The 15,649-nt window shown below is 47.0% G+C and overlaps 1 protein-coding gene across 1 annotated transcript in view; it reads right to left on the minus strand.

The window, feature by feature from the left end:
- The window catches only part of RBM20 (RNA binding motif protein 20), a 193,660-nt gene that overhangs the window by 49,236 nt on the left and 128,775 nt on the right, over positions 1 to 15,649 (minus strand). Inside the window, exons 2-5 of the mRNA XM_057734085.1 lie at positions 4,738 to 5,824; positions 3,249 to 3,310; positions 1,358 to 1,449; positions 409 to 506 (exon numbers count right to left, since the gene is read on the minus strand). Coding sequence (XP_057590068.1) covers positions 409 to 506; positions 1,358 to 1,449; positions 3,249 to 3,310; positions 4,738 to 5,824 — 1,339 coding nt within the window. The remainder of the gene's footprint in view (positions 1 to 408; positions 507 to 1,357; positions 1,450 to 3,248; positions 3,311 to 4,737; positions 5,825 to 15,649) is intronic.

Consider the following 15,649-nt stretch of genomic DNA (forward strand, 5'->3'; position numbering starts at 1 on the left):
CCGAAAATACCATTAGTACACGGCCCTTGCTTTTCAAACACATTTTCTCTTTCTGTTCAAGTTTCAGAATTATCTGCTCACAGGAAATGGTCCACTTCAGTAAAATGTCAAAGTCTTCGAAACACACACACACACACACACACACCCTCAAAATTATTTTTTTCTAAACCAGTGCTGAGTGCTAGAAAATCTTTGAGTGCTTTCAATTTTAAGAAATTATGTCAGCTTTTTAATCTGTGCTTCAACACCAGCTGGACTGAATTAAACAACCTTTGACCTCTGCTTTGCTGCGCTGCACTAAGCCCCAGCTTCACCCAGCCTCTTCTGTACCTCTACACGCAGGCAGAGCAGGTGATACAAATGCCTTGATGATGACAAATGACAACGAGAAAATGCTTCTGTACTCACATTTGTCCCCGGGGAAGCTGAAGGGAATGCGGGATTTGACTGAGTAAATGACCTCACAGGAATGGCCGCATATGATGCTCCAAGATTTGAGGTGTAATCTAAACGGTAAATTATACAAATCCAGGTGAAAACCTAGTCACTTTCCTTGGCCTTCAAAAGTCATTATTTATGGATATGTGCAAGAGTACTTCCCCCCATTTAAAACTAAATGACTTTTCCGCCAAATGTTCTTTTAAGAAATAACTCGGGGGGGGGGGGGCGCAAAGGGGAAGCTGGGACGAAGTGAGAGAGTAGCATTGACACATACACACTACCAAATGTAAAACAGATAGCTAGTGGGAAGTTGCTGCATAACATAGGGAGATAAACTCAATGATAGGTGATGCCTTAGAGGGCCAGGATAGGGAGAGTGAGAGGGAGTCGTGGGAGGGAGGGGATATATGGGGATATATGTATAAATACAGCTGATTCACTTTGGTGTACAGCAAAAACTGGCACAACAGTGTAAAGCAATTATATTCCAATAAAGAGCTTTAAAAAAATAAATTTAGCTTTTCTTTCTTGAAATAAATCATTCTTTTTCATAAATTTTTTAAAGCCATAAGGCAAACAGTATCAAATAACTGGTTTAAGCTAAAAAAAAAAAAATCATGATAAGGACAGAAGAGGAAGGAGAAAAATGAAAATTGCCTTTCAACACAGTGATTAGTGATTGGCATGATTATACTTCTGGGCATGTTGATAACCAGCAAAGCTTTACATCTAAAACATGTAGAAAACATCAAAGAGCCCAGAGAGCAGGCCCAGTGCATTTTAATGTCCTGGGATCTGCTTTATAGATGTCTAAGAAGAGCACAGAGGGGACGTTTGGTTATTAAAGATGGGCAGTAAGAAATGTTTGGGAAACCGATTTCTGCTTCAAGCTGCTGACCTGTGGGCCCTTCCTCACCTTCGCTCCCGGCAGGGTTATAAACGGCTGTGCTGTTGGGAGAGGCACACAGGGTTCCCTCTGCTGAACCAAGTACACACCTGACACCAGCGCTGCAGAGGGGTGAAAAAGGGGAACCAGTTACTCAATAAGTTAAAGACTTGCATGTGACCCAGAAATTTCACTCAAAGTCTTAAACCCCAAATAGTAGAAAATAGATGTTCAAACAGGAACTTGTACACAAATGTTCACAGCAGCCTTATTTCATAATAGCCAAAAGGTAGAAACACCCCATAGATCAAAAGATGAATGGATAAATGAAATGTTTTTAATGTATATGAATATTATTCGGCCATAAAAGGCTGCATATGCTACAATGTGGGTGAACCTTGAAAATATTATGCTAAGTGAAAAAGCCAGTCACAAAAGGTCACATGTTATATGATTCTATTCATATTAAATGTCCAGAAGAAGCAAATCCATGGAGATAAGAGGGCAGATTAGTGGTTGCCAGCAGCTGGGGGTGGGGAGGGGGAATGGGGAGTGACTGCCTAATGGGTGTAAGTTTCCCCTGGGGGCCATGAAGACATATTTGCACAAGCTTGTGAATGTGCTAAATACCACTGAATTGTACACTTTAAAATGGCGAGTCATATGTGAATTTTACCACAATAAAAAAAAAAAAGGGAGCCAGAAAAGAAATGCCTTTTTGAAATCTTTTGTTTTTTTATTGTGGTAAAATACACATACAAAATTTAACATCTTAACCATTTTTAAGGGTACAGCTCAGGCATTAAATACATTCACATTGTTTGGCGACCATCATCACCATTTATCTCTGGAAGAACTCCTTCCATCTTGTAAATCAGAAACTCTGTACCCATCAAACACTACCTCCCCATCTCCCTGGCAGCCGCCATCTACTTTCTGTCTTCATGAATCTGACCACTCTCAGTACCTCCTGTAAGTGGAATCACACAGCATTTGTCCTTTTGTGACTGGCTTATCTCACTTAGCATAACGTCCTCAAGGTTCACTCATGTTGTTGCATGTGTCAGAAATTCCTTCCTTTTGAAGGTTGAATAATATTCTACTGTAAACATAGACCACATGTGTTTATCTATTTAGCTGGCCTGGACATCTGGGTTGCTTCTACATTTGGTTATTGTAAATGAGGAAGGGAGGCCTTTGAATGAGCTCATTTCAAAACACTTCAGTCCATCATCTGTTCTACAACCCTGGGACCAGGCTCCTCTTTTCTGTGTGGGTTCTGCAACCCCCTCCTCACTGGTCTCCAGATGTGTGCCTTTGCCTCCCACCACCTATTCTCAGCATGGCAGCCAGGGTCCTGATCAGTGAACCCAGAGCACATCCCTCCCTGCTCAGCCCTCTAGGGCTCCAGTCACACTCAAATCAAAAGTGAAAGTCCCCTCAACAAGCCAGAGTGCTCAGGATGGGGCCCCACTGCTTCCCTGGCTCCTCCTCCCAGGTACTCTGCACTGCTCACACTGATGCTACCTGTGCATCCCTGGACCAGGCCAGGGCCTTCACACTTGCTGTTCCTTCTGCCGGGAGTACATGTCCCCCAGAGAGCCACAGCTCATTCCACGCCTTCCTTGGGTGTCCTCAGCGAGGCCTCCCCGCAGCCAGCCCCGTGAGTGAATACTCACACACACACCCCCTGCTCCTGCCCTGATGCTGTTTTCTACTTAGCATTTACCACCAGAGATGCTATATAATTCACTAGTTTATCATCTGACACCCCCCTATCATTAAGTGTAAGCTTGCTGAGAACAGGGATTTGCTTGTTTTGTCCTCTGCTCTTTCCCCAGCAAGAACACAGCAAGGCACACAGAAAGTGCTCAGTGAACGTTTGCTGAACGCATGCATGACCCTCCTGGACCGCACTTACTTTTCAGAGAAGAGCAGGCATTTCTGAGCATGTAGTTTTCCTTTTACATGAATCTCCCAGTCCTAGGCCAGAAGGAGAGAAAAATGACCGAAGTAGAACTGAGTCCACGGGAATGCAGTGGATGAGTGCAGGCTTCTTCCTAAAGGCAGGGAGTGCACAGCGCCCAGATGCTGGACCAACTCTGCAGATGCATCTCCCTCCCCTCCTCCCCTCCCATCCAGGCTCCTCCCTCGCTCCTGCCTCCCTATCCAGTCATCTCTCTATCGGCCTCCACCTGCACATCACATGCCTATCTTGGACAGGAGCCCAGATTCACAAGTCGGATTTCCCCTTCCCCTCTCAGCGGGTGCTTGGTTCCATCGCCCCTCCGATGCATTTCCATATGAGAATCTGGCTGGTGGACTCCCAGTGAGTTGCAAAGCCTTAGAAAAGGCTTATGAGAGATAAAATCCTCTATCACCTCCCATATTAGCCAACCCCCTCCTGAGACAGGAGGCGAGAGGGTATGTCCCACCCAAGGAACAGGGATGCACTTGCATGACGTGACCCAAGCTGAGGTGAATGACACACTGTGGTGCGATGCCCACTAAACAGGGATTACTATGCTCTGCAGACAGGATGAGAGACAAGAGGCCGTACAGCTCAGTGCTTAAGAGGCACAGGCTCTGGGAGGGTCAGACCCACATTCAAATCTCCACTCCACCACTTTCTGGCTATGGGGTCCTGGACAAGTCATTTCATCTCTCTGGGTCTCAGTTTTTCCATCTGTGAAATGACTATAATAACAGTATCTACCTTGGAGAGTTTTTGCTGACACAGAGAAAGGGTTTAATATATGCTAACTGTAATTATTATTGCTTTGGAATATTTCACGGCATCATCAATCCATTTGGGGGGGAAATTTATACTACCATGGACTTTTGCTTGCAGGGTCCAAAAGCACTTTACAACCAGGGGAAATGTGTCATGGGGCTCTACCTCCATTTTGCAGATGGAGAAGCTGAGGGCCCTCTATAATAATCTGTCCAGGTCCCACCTGAGAATTACTCTCTTGCCTGACCTAAAATTCTGCTAACATTTTCCCCCTTTTATACTCAGTACAATATATGTTCTCAAGGAACGCAGACTCCCAAGCTTCCTGGTGCATCAGGGAAAAGCTGTCCTCAAGGAGACAAAGGCTCGAATTCCTGAGTCCCTTTTCCGTAACCCAAGTGGGATCACTTGATCTCCCACTCACCTTAGTTCTCTCATCTATAAACATGGGTAAGAATCTCTCACTTGCCTGAAAGCAAGGGACTGGCCGTGACACAGTTCTGAAATTCCTTTTGGTTCGAATACCTAGGATTGTAATCAAAGGTACTGATGGCAAAATTCTGTTACCCAACCCCCAAATGTCCTAGGTCCTGGCCCGGGAACAGCAAGATCTGGGCTGTGGTGGCGAGCCCACAAGGCTCCAGCTGTGGCTCCCAAGCGGGCCTGGATCACTCACCTTCAAATCAAACACCTTCTTGTCGCAGATGTTACAGACGTGCGGCAGGTGGAGTGGGGCCACACCGTGAAAGTCATTCAGCTCGTGCGCCTGCAGGGGCCGCACGGACAGCATCGCCTGCTCCTCCTTGGCCCGCCGCCTGGCTCCGCTGAAACCCTGTTTGCTGTTGTTGAGCCGCCCCCCAAAGGAAGGAGGGGGCCTGTCTGGGGTGGGCTCCTCGGGGTCATACAGCTCATAGGGCTGGCTGGGGGGTGGAGGCCACAGGTTGGGCGCTGCTGTAAGATCGGGCTTGCTTTGGCCAGAGAATCCGTGGGGGCTCTCCCACTGGCTGTTTGGACCCTGCAGCAGCGGACCTACCTCGCCTTTCAAACCCCCGGCCGGCTCAGCCGCAAATCCACCTGCCACCTGCGACCCTTGGGCGTTGGGTCCGTAGAAGTCCTTGGGAAAGGCAGCTTGGCCATCTTGCCCTGAGTGGCTATAGTGCCCTTCATAGGTCACGCTGCCCGAGGTAGAGCCCGAGGCTGGCAGGAAGGCGGGCTGACTGTCGGTCTCAGAGCCGTACGCCTGGCCCGAGCTGGCTTTGCCGTACTCGTAGAATCCGGCGGCAGCAGGGGCGGGCCCGCTCTTGCCAATGCCCAAGATGACTGCTGGCTGGGCGGGGGTCTGGGGCATGACCCCACTGAAAGGGTGCATCACCATGGCATTGGGGGGCTGGCTGGGAAGGCTCACAGAGGGCCCTGGGCCTCGTGTCTGGCCGGGGGGTGAGAAGCCAATTGCATTAGAGGGAAACCGGGCACTGGGCATGGTCGCCGCATGTTGGGGCACCCCGGTGTGGCCGTGGGGGGCGCTGATCATGGACGGATGCCTCAGCTGGTTGAAGAGAGGCTGGGACATGGCCACTTTGGAGAGGACTTGGTTCAGGACCGTGGCGGCCGCGGTGTTGCTGGTGACGGCCGTCTGTGCCAGCTTCAGCCGGTGGAGGGTGAGCTGAGCTTGCAGCTGAGCCAGTTGGAGGCTTGCGGGCGAAGGAAGCAGTGGGTTCGGGTTACTGACAGAGAACGGGGTCTTGTCCAGGAGCTTGGCGGCACTGCAGGGAGACAAAAGTCTAGATGCACAGCTGCTTTCCACCTCGGGGGCAACGGGCTGTTTGTCTGCTCATCTGTGGTCCCCCTCCCATACAAACAAGACCCTCCCAACACAGGCCTCACATATAATCCAGTCTGCAAAAAGCTGTGCTCATACACATCAATGAAACAATTTTTTTTTTTTATTTTTTATTTTTTATGATTTTTTTTGGGGGGGGTACACCAGGTTCAATCATCTGCTTTTATACACATATCCCCGTATTCCCTCCCTTCCTTGACGCCCCCCCCTCGAGTCCCCCCCACCCTCCCTGCCCCAGTCCTCTAAGGCGTCTTCCATCCTTGAGTTGGACTCCCTTTGTTATACAACAACTTCCCACTGACTATTTTACAGTTGGTAGTATATATATGTCTGTGCTACTCTCTCGCTTCTTCTCAGTTTCCCCTTCACCCCCCGCCCCCTCCCATACCTCGAGTTCTCCAGTCCATTCTCTGTATCTGCTTCCTTGTTCTTGTCACTGAGTTCATCAGTACCATTTTTAGATTCCGTATATGTGAGTTAGCATACAATATTTGTCCTTCTCTTTCTGACTTACTTCATTATGTATGACAGATTGTAGTTCTATCCATCTCATTACATATAGCTCCATCTCATCCCTTTTTATAGCTGAGTAATATTCCATTGTATATATATATGCCACATCTTCTTTATCCATTCGTTTGTTGATGGGCATTTCGGTTGCTTCCATGTCCTGGCTATTGTAAAGAGTGCTGCAATGAACATGATGGTACAAGTTTCTTTTGGGATTATGGTTTTCTTTGGGTATATGCCCAGGAGTGGGATTACTGGATCATATGGTAGTTCTATTTGTAGTTTTTTAAGGAACCTCCAAATTGTTTTCCATAGTGGCTGTACCAACTTACAGTCCCACCAACAGTGCAGGAGAGTTCCCTTTTCTCCACACCCTCTCCAACATTTGTTGTTTCCAGACTTTGTGATGATGGCCATTCTGATTGGTGTGAGGTGATACCTCATTGTGGCTTTGATTTGCATTTCTCTGATGATTAGTAATGTTGAGCATCTTTTCATGTGTTTGTTGGCCATCTGTATGTCTTCTTTGGAGAAATGTCTATTTAGGTCTTCTGCCCATTTGTGGATTGGGTTATTTGCTTTTTTGGTATGAAGCTGCATGAGCTGCTTGTATATTTTGGAGGTTAATCCTTTGTCCGTTGTTTCATAGGCAATTATTTTTTCCCATTCTGAGGGTTGCCTTTTAGTCTTGTTTATGGTTTCTTTTGCTGTGCAAAAGCTTTTAAGTTTCATGAGGTCCCATTCGTTTATTCTTGATTTTATTTCCCTGATTCTAGGAGGTGGGTCAAAAAGGATGTTGCTTTGATGTATGTCAAAGAGTGTTCTGCCTATGTTTTCCTCTAGGAGTTTGATAGTGTCTGGCCTTACAGGTAGGTCTTTAATCCATTTGGAGTTTATTTTTGTGTATGGTGTTAGGAAGTGTTCTAATTTCATTCTTTTACATGTTGCTGTCCAATTTTCCCAGCACCACTTATTGAAGAGGCTGTCTTTTTTCCATTGTATACTCGTGCCTCCTTTGTCAAAGATAAGGTGCCCATATGTGTTTGGGCTTACTTCTGAGTTCTCTATTCTATTCCATTGATCTTCCTTTCTATTTTTGTGCCAGTACCATACTGTCTTGATCACTATGGCCTTGTAGTATAGTTTGAAGTCAGGAAGCCTGATTCCACCAACTCCATTTTTCCTTCTCAAGATTGCTTTGGCTATTCGGGGTCTTTTGCGTTAATGAAACAATTTTTTTTTTTTTTTAACTCCAATGGAAAAACTCTTACATGGCATAATGTTCAATCTCACTGGTAATCAAAGAGATACAAGTTAAACCATTAGAAACAAATATTTGCCTAGCAAAGTAGCAACACACATACATGTATACATAACTATCTATAACTATCTATATCTATCTATCTATCTATCATCTATCTATAAAACAGCACTCAGTGCTGGTGAGAAAAAGTAGAATGGACATGAATTCAATGGTAGTCTAAACTCGGGCAACTTTGCCCAAAGATAGTCTTCAACATGCACTCATCACAGCCATACCCTTTGACCCAATAATTCAATTCTATAAATCTATCCTAAGAAAATCAGCTAAAATGCAGACAAAATTTGATACCCAAAGATGTTTAGTAATGCTATATGATTTAAGAGTCCAATGTTGAAAGTTACAAATATCTGATAACTGCAGTGAGGGGCGTTTTAAAATGAGTAAATTATAATACATTTACAGAATGAAATGTTCAGTAGCCATTCACTACTGGTGCAATAAATTTCTATTGTATTATGTAATATTTAAGACATTCAAAAAAGTGTTCCTGCCTTCAAGCTTGAGAATGATGGCATTGGGACTTCCCTGGTGGTGCAGTGGTTAAGAATCTGCCTGCCAGTGCAGGGGACACAGGTTTGAGCTCTGGTCTGGGAAGATCCCACATGCCTCGGAGCAACTAAGCCCGTGAGCCACAACTACTGAGCCCACGTGCCACAACTGCTGAAGCTCACGTGCCTAGAACCCATGCTCTACAAGAGAAGTCACTGCAACGAGAAGCCTGCGTACTACAACAAAGAGTAGTCCCTGCTCACTGCAACTAGAGAAAGCTTGTGCTCAGCAATGAAGACCCAACACAGCCAATAAATAAATAATGTAGTTAATTAATTAGAAAAAAAGAATGATGACATTCCACCACACTAAGTCCTCCTTGGGTATCTACTCTCCCCATCCTCACCCCACCCTCATCACTGCCAGTGATAGACCCCATTTTGAATTTGGTAAGGTCATGGTTTACCAATGAAAAAAAAAATAGTGACATGAGAAAATCCATATATTCTAATGTTAAATGAAAAAAGTAGTCTTCAAAATTGCACACAGAATGAATTGTGTGTGTATATTTGTGCCGAACACATTTTCATCCTTGTCCTCATTTCACACCCAAAAGCAACAAGAATCATGCGCCCTTCAGTCCATCTCCAACCCAACTAGCATAGGAAATAATTAAAAAATTACAAGTGAAGAATCTGAATTTGAGATCACAGGTGGTGGTGGGCTCTCACAGAATCTTACTGCGGGGGTGTTCTGTCTGACACCTGCCTTTCATGTGACCTCTGTTGGTTGCTTATGGTGTTTCCAGACCAAACATCAAGACCTGTGGACTGAAAAGGGAACAGACTTTCCCAGAAAATTTGGGATACGTAGTTACCATTGTCAGGGCCCTTTCGAAGACCCTATATTTTCTGGTCTTAAACTCCCCTTCTGAGAACTTGGGTGCAATCAGGAAATGTGTTCAGGATGTTGATAAACTGGAATTCTCAGGAAATTTTAATGGGAAGATTGGGACTGTGTAATTGGGATTGGGAGGGCCATGGACAGCCCAGGCTGTGCATTCAGCATGCCTATGGCAGTGTGGGGCAGAAACTGCAAAGCTGGGACACTTTAGACAAGGAGTTCACTGCCACAAGCTCTGGACAGTCCAAGTCTGATGATAATGGAACAAAGGAGAAGGGCCAGGGGGTAGGCACGGGCGAGGGAAAATGAGAGGTGTGTGGCATGTCACTCCCACTTCAGGTTGATGCTTTGCATTGGTTTGAGAGAATGAGGGCAGGCAGGTGGGCGAGGCAGGTGAGTGGGAGAGATTCTCACGTTCACTGCGATGCTGTGTGACCAGTGCTTTGCCTATGTTATCTCATGGGATCTCGCCATTAGTCCTGTGGGGTAGGTAACTTCACCCCCATTTTGCAGGGCAAGAACCTAAAGCTCAGAGAGATTAGGTGGTCTACTTAACAAATACCCACTGTTGGTGAACACAGACCCGGGAGTCAAACCCCAGCCAGGCTTTGCCAAGAAGAGAAGGGGCACAAGTGGTTAAGTACCCAGCTCCTCAGGCCTCCTTGAGCACATCTTCACGGGCTGCTTCACTGTTTTGCCTCAAGTGAGTTCTCAGAACATTAGGCACACCCACATTCAAATTCAAGCACAAAACACACTTCACAGCGACATAAAAATGACTTTGGCTTACTCTTTCTCATTCTATGAGAAATCAAGAATTTGCTATAAGTCATTAAAGAGACAGGACCTTCACCCAGCCGGCAGCCCTGTTGTGCTCCAAGGACAGAACAGGCTGGCTGCATTTTAAGATACTGGAGGGTTGGGGTGGGTCAAGGTTAAAAGTGATGACAGACCTTTCCTCCTCTGGGTCGTTGTGCTGGGTGCAGCCAAGGCTTGGGGGCGCCAGGGTGGCCCAGGCACACATCATGGCAGCAGCACGGTTGGGGAGGCGCTAACTGTCTACGCAGGCGAGACTAGGAAAGGCAGAGGAGGATGGTCTAGCATCTGGTGATAGATTTCTACTTGTGTAGCATTAAGTAGCTGAGCTTTAGAGGAGCAATTAAGCTTAACTCAAAACCCTGCCCACACAGTGCCAACCCTTCCTACCAGGTCTGTCCCCAACGCAGCCTGTCTTGGCTAACAAGGCGATAATGAGGTGCTGGCCTGGTTTCCATGATGAGAGGAAGACAAGGTTGGTTTTGTTTTTCGCAGAGAAGTCAGCTGTATTTTCTAAAACTGTGTTCCAGGCTGGAGGCAGCTCTTGCTGGAGATTCCCCTTCGCCTCTGAAAGGACACACGAGGAAGAGCTGTCTTTCCAGCTAGGAGAGCCAACCTCACTGGGTATCTGTAGGTCAGCCATGGGAAATGCGTGCTTTTCCGAGGATGGCCCAGGTTACAGAAGTTTACTCATTCCCATGTAGCATGAATTAAGAAGACTGGCTGGATTTTCTTCCTAACTGCCACCTTGCCTAGCAAATTCCTATTGTCCCCAACTTGAATCGACCTTGAGCAGAAGTGATCTTGCATGAATCATCAGAGCTAGATACTCTTTTGAATCAGAAATCCTTAGATAAAGAAGAAAAGATACATCATCCTACTTTTAAAAAGCCTTAAAATTCTTAGCCTATCAGAGTTAATAACTTAAAATTCAGGTGCAAGGATTTCCCTGGCAGTCCAGCGGTTAAGACTCCACACTTTGTAGGGGGCACGGTTCGATCCCTGGTCGGGAACTAAGACCCTGCATGCCTTGCAGGGTGGCCAAAAAGATTTAAAAATAAAAATAAATTAAAAAAAAATTTTTTTAAATTAAAAAAATAAAATTCAGGTGCATATAACAGTTATACTTCGAGCCAAAAATTGGGGCATGTGGTCTGGCACCCTAAAGGACAGAACTGATGTGTCCTGCTGTCTTTCCACTATCTCGGTTTGTCACTCTTACATCACTGCCTTGCATTGAAAATAAATGCTTATGTGCCCTTCTCTCCCCACTAGACACAGGCTCCACCAGGGCAGGGAACATGTCTCAGAGATTCTTGTGTTTTTTAGGCACACTGCCTCGCACTTGGTGGGCACTTGGTAACCGCCACAAACAGACTGCAGAAGGGAGATGATGGATGAATTACAGGAAGAAGAATCCAAATATATCCACAAAGTAAATGGATTTCACTGTTGTATACAGCTTAAACTTCACTCAGATACAGTCACCAGCCTAGAGAGCTGGATTCCCCATTTCAAAGCAGGAGTTCCAACACTCTCTCTCCCTGTCCAAATCCAGGTTTTGAAATCAAGTGGATAATCCCTATGGTAGACTGAATAATGACTCCCCCTCCCCCCCAAAAAATATCTCTATATCCTAATTCCCAGAACCTGTGAATCTTACCTAACATGGTAAAGGGGACTGTGCAGATGTGATTAAATCAAGGATCCTGAGATGGAGAGATTATCCTGGATTATCTGAGTTGACCCAATGTAATCACAAGAGTCCTTAAAAAATAGAGGCAGGAGGATCAGAGTCAGAGAGAGAAGATGCAAGGATGGAAGCAGAGTCAGAGAGGATAAAAGATGCTATGCACGGCTGGCTTGGAAGATGGCGGGAGGGGCCATGGGCCAAGGAAACGCAAGTGGTCTCGAGAAACCGGAAAAGGCAAGGAAACAAAACTTCCCCCAGAGCCTCCAGAAGGAATTAGCCCTGCTGACACCTTGACTTTGGCCCCGTGAGACTGATTTTGGACTTCTGATCCCCACAACTGTAGGAAATTTGTGTTGTTGTAAGCTACTAAATTTGTGGTAATATGTTACAGAAGCAATAGGAAACTAATACAAGTCACCAAGAAAATTAGATGCAAAAGAGGCTTCCACTCAGAGAGGCAGCAGTGGGGCCACTGGCTGGATCTTGCTGGTATGAACTCTTGCCCCCAGAGGTCCCGGGGAGCACAGACTATCTGACCCAGGATGTGAAGACCCTCTGGGAACTTAGCCAGGAGCCAGAAAAACCCAGAGGTCTCTTCCTTTTCCAAGTCAGTTTTCTCCAAATAGCCAGAGCAATGGCACCCCGGCAAAGCTTAGAATTACAGACCCTTAGGGACCAGCTCATCCACCCCTCTCATTAACAAAGAAAGTGACTTGCCCAAAGCCACACAGATAAGTGGCAGTCAAACCTTAATGAGAACCCAGAACTTTCAACCAGCTTCTAGTGCCTGATAGAATCGCCTTGCCTCCAAAATTTCCAGAACTATCTATTTCATGACCAAATTATCATCTCCAGCCATATTTCTCTGTGGTCCTCTCCCCTTGTCAGAGAGATGCTGACTACCTTGCGTATGCAAGGCACTCACTGAGCACTGAGGAGATGGAGAGAGGCAGGCCCTTTCTGGAACCCCTGTCAGCTCCAGAGGTGGGAGCAGGGATGCCCCATCGTCTGGGGAACGGACGGGGGGCACAGTCCTACGCACCTGCCACATCCTCTCTTCTCCTAAGTCTTGTGCAGCAGCTCTGTTTGCAGTCGCATGGGGAGGAGGGAGAGCAGCACAGTCAGGCACATGACCTGGGCATCTGGCACAGAGCTAGAATACCTACCACAAGCCCCACGGAGGACTGGTCCACATTCGCAGAAGACACAGCCAGCACAGACACTCTGATTCATCCAGGCCACGACAAGATGCACGGCCCCCCAGGGCTGAGGTTTCCTTTCCTTTCCTTTCTTGAGCCATTAATTGCAACAAAGAATTCACAGTGCATAATTACATTAAAAACTTTGATTCCCTGCTCACTTAGAAAGTTGTTTTTTTTTTCAATTAAAGCAGCATTTCTCTCAAGAGTTTTAAAAATAAAATACAACATAAAGGAGAATGAGTTGCCTTTATAATACCGGAAGATTTAGGAGCTCCAGACAAAAACTGTTTCTGATGGTTTAATTCCATAGTGTCAAAAGGATGTGCGACATATTGCCTCCCCTGGGACAGCCAACAGCTGTCTCCAACGCGCACGCTTTGTCCCAAAGCTCTTTCACATTTGATTCTGAGTCCCCACAGCAGGATATGATGATGGATTCGTATTTGGGCACTAGAAGTGAGGCACTGTCCTTCCTCAGTTCGAGTCGGGCTGCTGGAAATTCAGCAAGATTTTTGTGACATAATCCATCCTGTTCTGAAAGGAAGGGAGGGTACCCACAACACAGGCAAGGGTTGCGGGGCCTCTGTTCTGAAACAGACTCCAGCAAAGGGGCCAACGGGGCTTCATGAGTTTGATTCGGCCCACACGGATTCAGCACCTATTACATGCCAAGCGAAGTTGCTAGTGATGGAAAAAGAGAAACCTTCCCGAGACCACAGGGGAGACAGATCAACACAGACAGGACAAATGTTCCGACGGAGGTAAGCGCAAAACAGCAAGGCACACGAGGAAGTGGTTCAAGCCTCAGACAGTTCAGAGAAACATAACAAGTGAAAGAAAAGGCCAACTCACCAGCCGGCCCTGAACTCTGAACAAAAACTTTCAAACATTCTGGGTTTATTAATCCACCCAAAGTGCATCAGCTGTTGGTGAAAGGCAGCTGTAGGGTGAGTTGTGGTCAGAGACCCGGCTTCCATCTGCCTGTTACTGTGATGGGGGAAAGTCATTTAATTTTTCCAGCCTCAGAATTTTCTCATCTATACAATGGGAACAGTAATGTCCAACCAACGTGACCCAGACCCAGCCAGTCAGAGCCCTGGGCCACCGTGACTGGCTCAGGAACAGACACTCCCAGACACTGTTGGAGCTCTTGAGAGACACTTGTCATTGTCAGGTCATGCCCAGCGGGTTGCTAACCTGGTTCAATTTAAGCCACCGCTTAAGGAGAGCCTGCCTGAGAATAAAGCCCACCCAAAGACCCTGGCCTGGAGACGGGGGCACAGGCCACTCCTGGGTGATGCACAGGGACGCCTCGAGCTGGCTTCCCCTGGAGCTGCTTGGACTTTTCTTTCTATGAACCAACCCATTTCCTTCATGTGCTTAATAAAAATAATAACGTAAAAACAAAGCCAACCTACTTGAACCATCTGCACATAATTCAGACGGTTCCCTCCATGGCCCCTCGCTGACTCAAGAGTTCCCTGTCCCACCCCAGCTTCCTCTGCAGAGCACACTGACTCCAAGGACCCAGCAGCTGGAGGCGAGGGGTCACTCGAGAAGTTCGGGCAGGCACTTTGGTGTGAGTATCTGCTGACCAGAGAGACCTGCTTCCTGAAGGTTCAGGAAACAGAAGGCTCCTCCATCCTGGGTGGAGCAAGAGCCCTGCACCGTGGCCACGAGGCCAGGTGTGAATGGGATGCTGGGGGCGAGTCCCCACAAAGGTGTGGGCTGCACAACTTTCTACAGGTTGGCAGATCCGGCTCTGGCCACACAGGTGCTCCTGTGCAAGGGAACATAATGCCTCGGCCCTCACCTGGGAGCAGCTTCTAAGCAATGCCTTTCATTTCTCAGCACCTAACAAGCCAATTTTTTTTTTGGCGGCAGAGGCGGGGTGGGCTGTACTAAGAACTGGCTTTATTATGCAAGGCATTCACTTATCCCCCAGGAGAAAAAGTTCTTTATTACAGATACGAGGGTTCTCTGGTCTTCTTTCACTTGGAGGAGAGGCGAGGGTACAGTGAGTACGTACTGGGCTGTGGGCCGCCCTGTATGAACCGGGGTGGGAATCAGGCACCCAGGGTCCTCGTCCTGCCTCAGCGCTTGTCAGCTGGGTCACAGTGGACAACAGACCTTACCTCTCTGAGTCTCAGTGTCCTCATCTATTAAAAGAGAAGTCACAGCCTTTCCTCGTTCACGCTGTGAGGGTTGATGCGGGAATTCAGAAAGGAGTTGTCAGAACGCTGGGTCCTTACTATCCGGTGCTGTAGCGATGTAAGGGTGTGGCACTGGCCGAAGATTATTGCAAAGAGAACATCTTCTGTGTGATCGTAACACACCCTTCCCTTTCAGAAAACACTCCTCTACAGAAGAAGTGATATCTGTCACTCACGTCCTTGGAGGGAATCTCACGGCCACTAGGATTCAGAGTAGAGAGGTAAAATCGATTCAGCCGTGTTGATGGAGCACCAACCAAACCAACGTGATTGTGCTCTGCATCGCACCTGGCGGGCGGGGATGGACGAAACACTGCCCAGAGGCTAAGGGTGCAGGTCTCAGAGTTTGTGTCAACCTGGGTATGAATTCTACTTTGCCACGTATCAGCTGGTGACTGTGGGCAAATACTTATTCTCTCTCAGGCTCAGAGTCCTCACTGTTAAAGCAAAGATGGTTATATCTAAGCGATAGGTTTCTTCTGAGAGTTAACTGACAGGGTAGATATAATCTGTTCCGCGGTAAGCAGTCACTAAACCAACGCAGCAGTGACCATCACTGCTACTAGTCTTCTTGACACTATCATTACCGTTACCACTT

This window comes from Hippopotamus amphibius, chromosome 5 (assembly GCF_030028045.1).
Source record: "Hippopotamus amphibius kiboko isolate mHipAmp2 chromosome 5, mHipAmp2.hap2, whole genome shotgun sequence".
Taxonomy (NCBI): Eukaryota; Metazoa; Chordata; class Mammalia; order Artiodactyla; family Hippopotamidae; genus Hippopotamus; species Hippopotamus amphibius.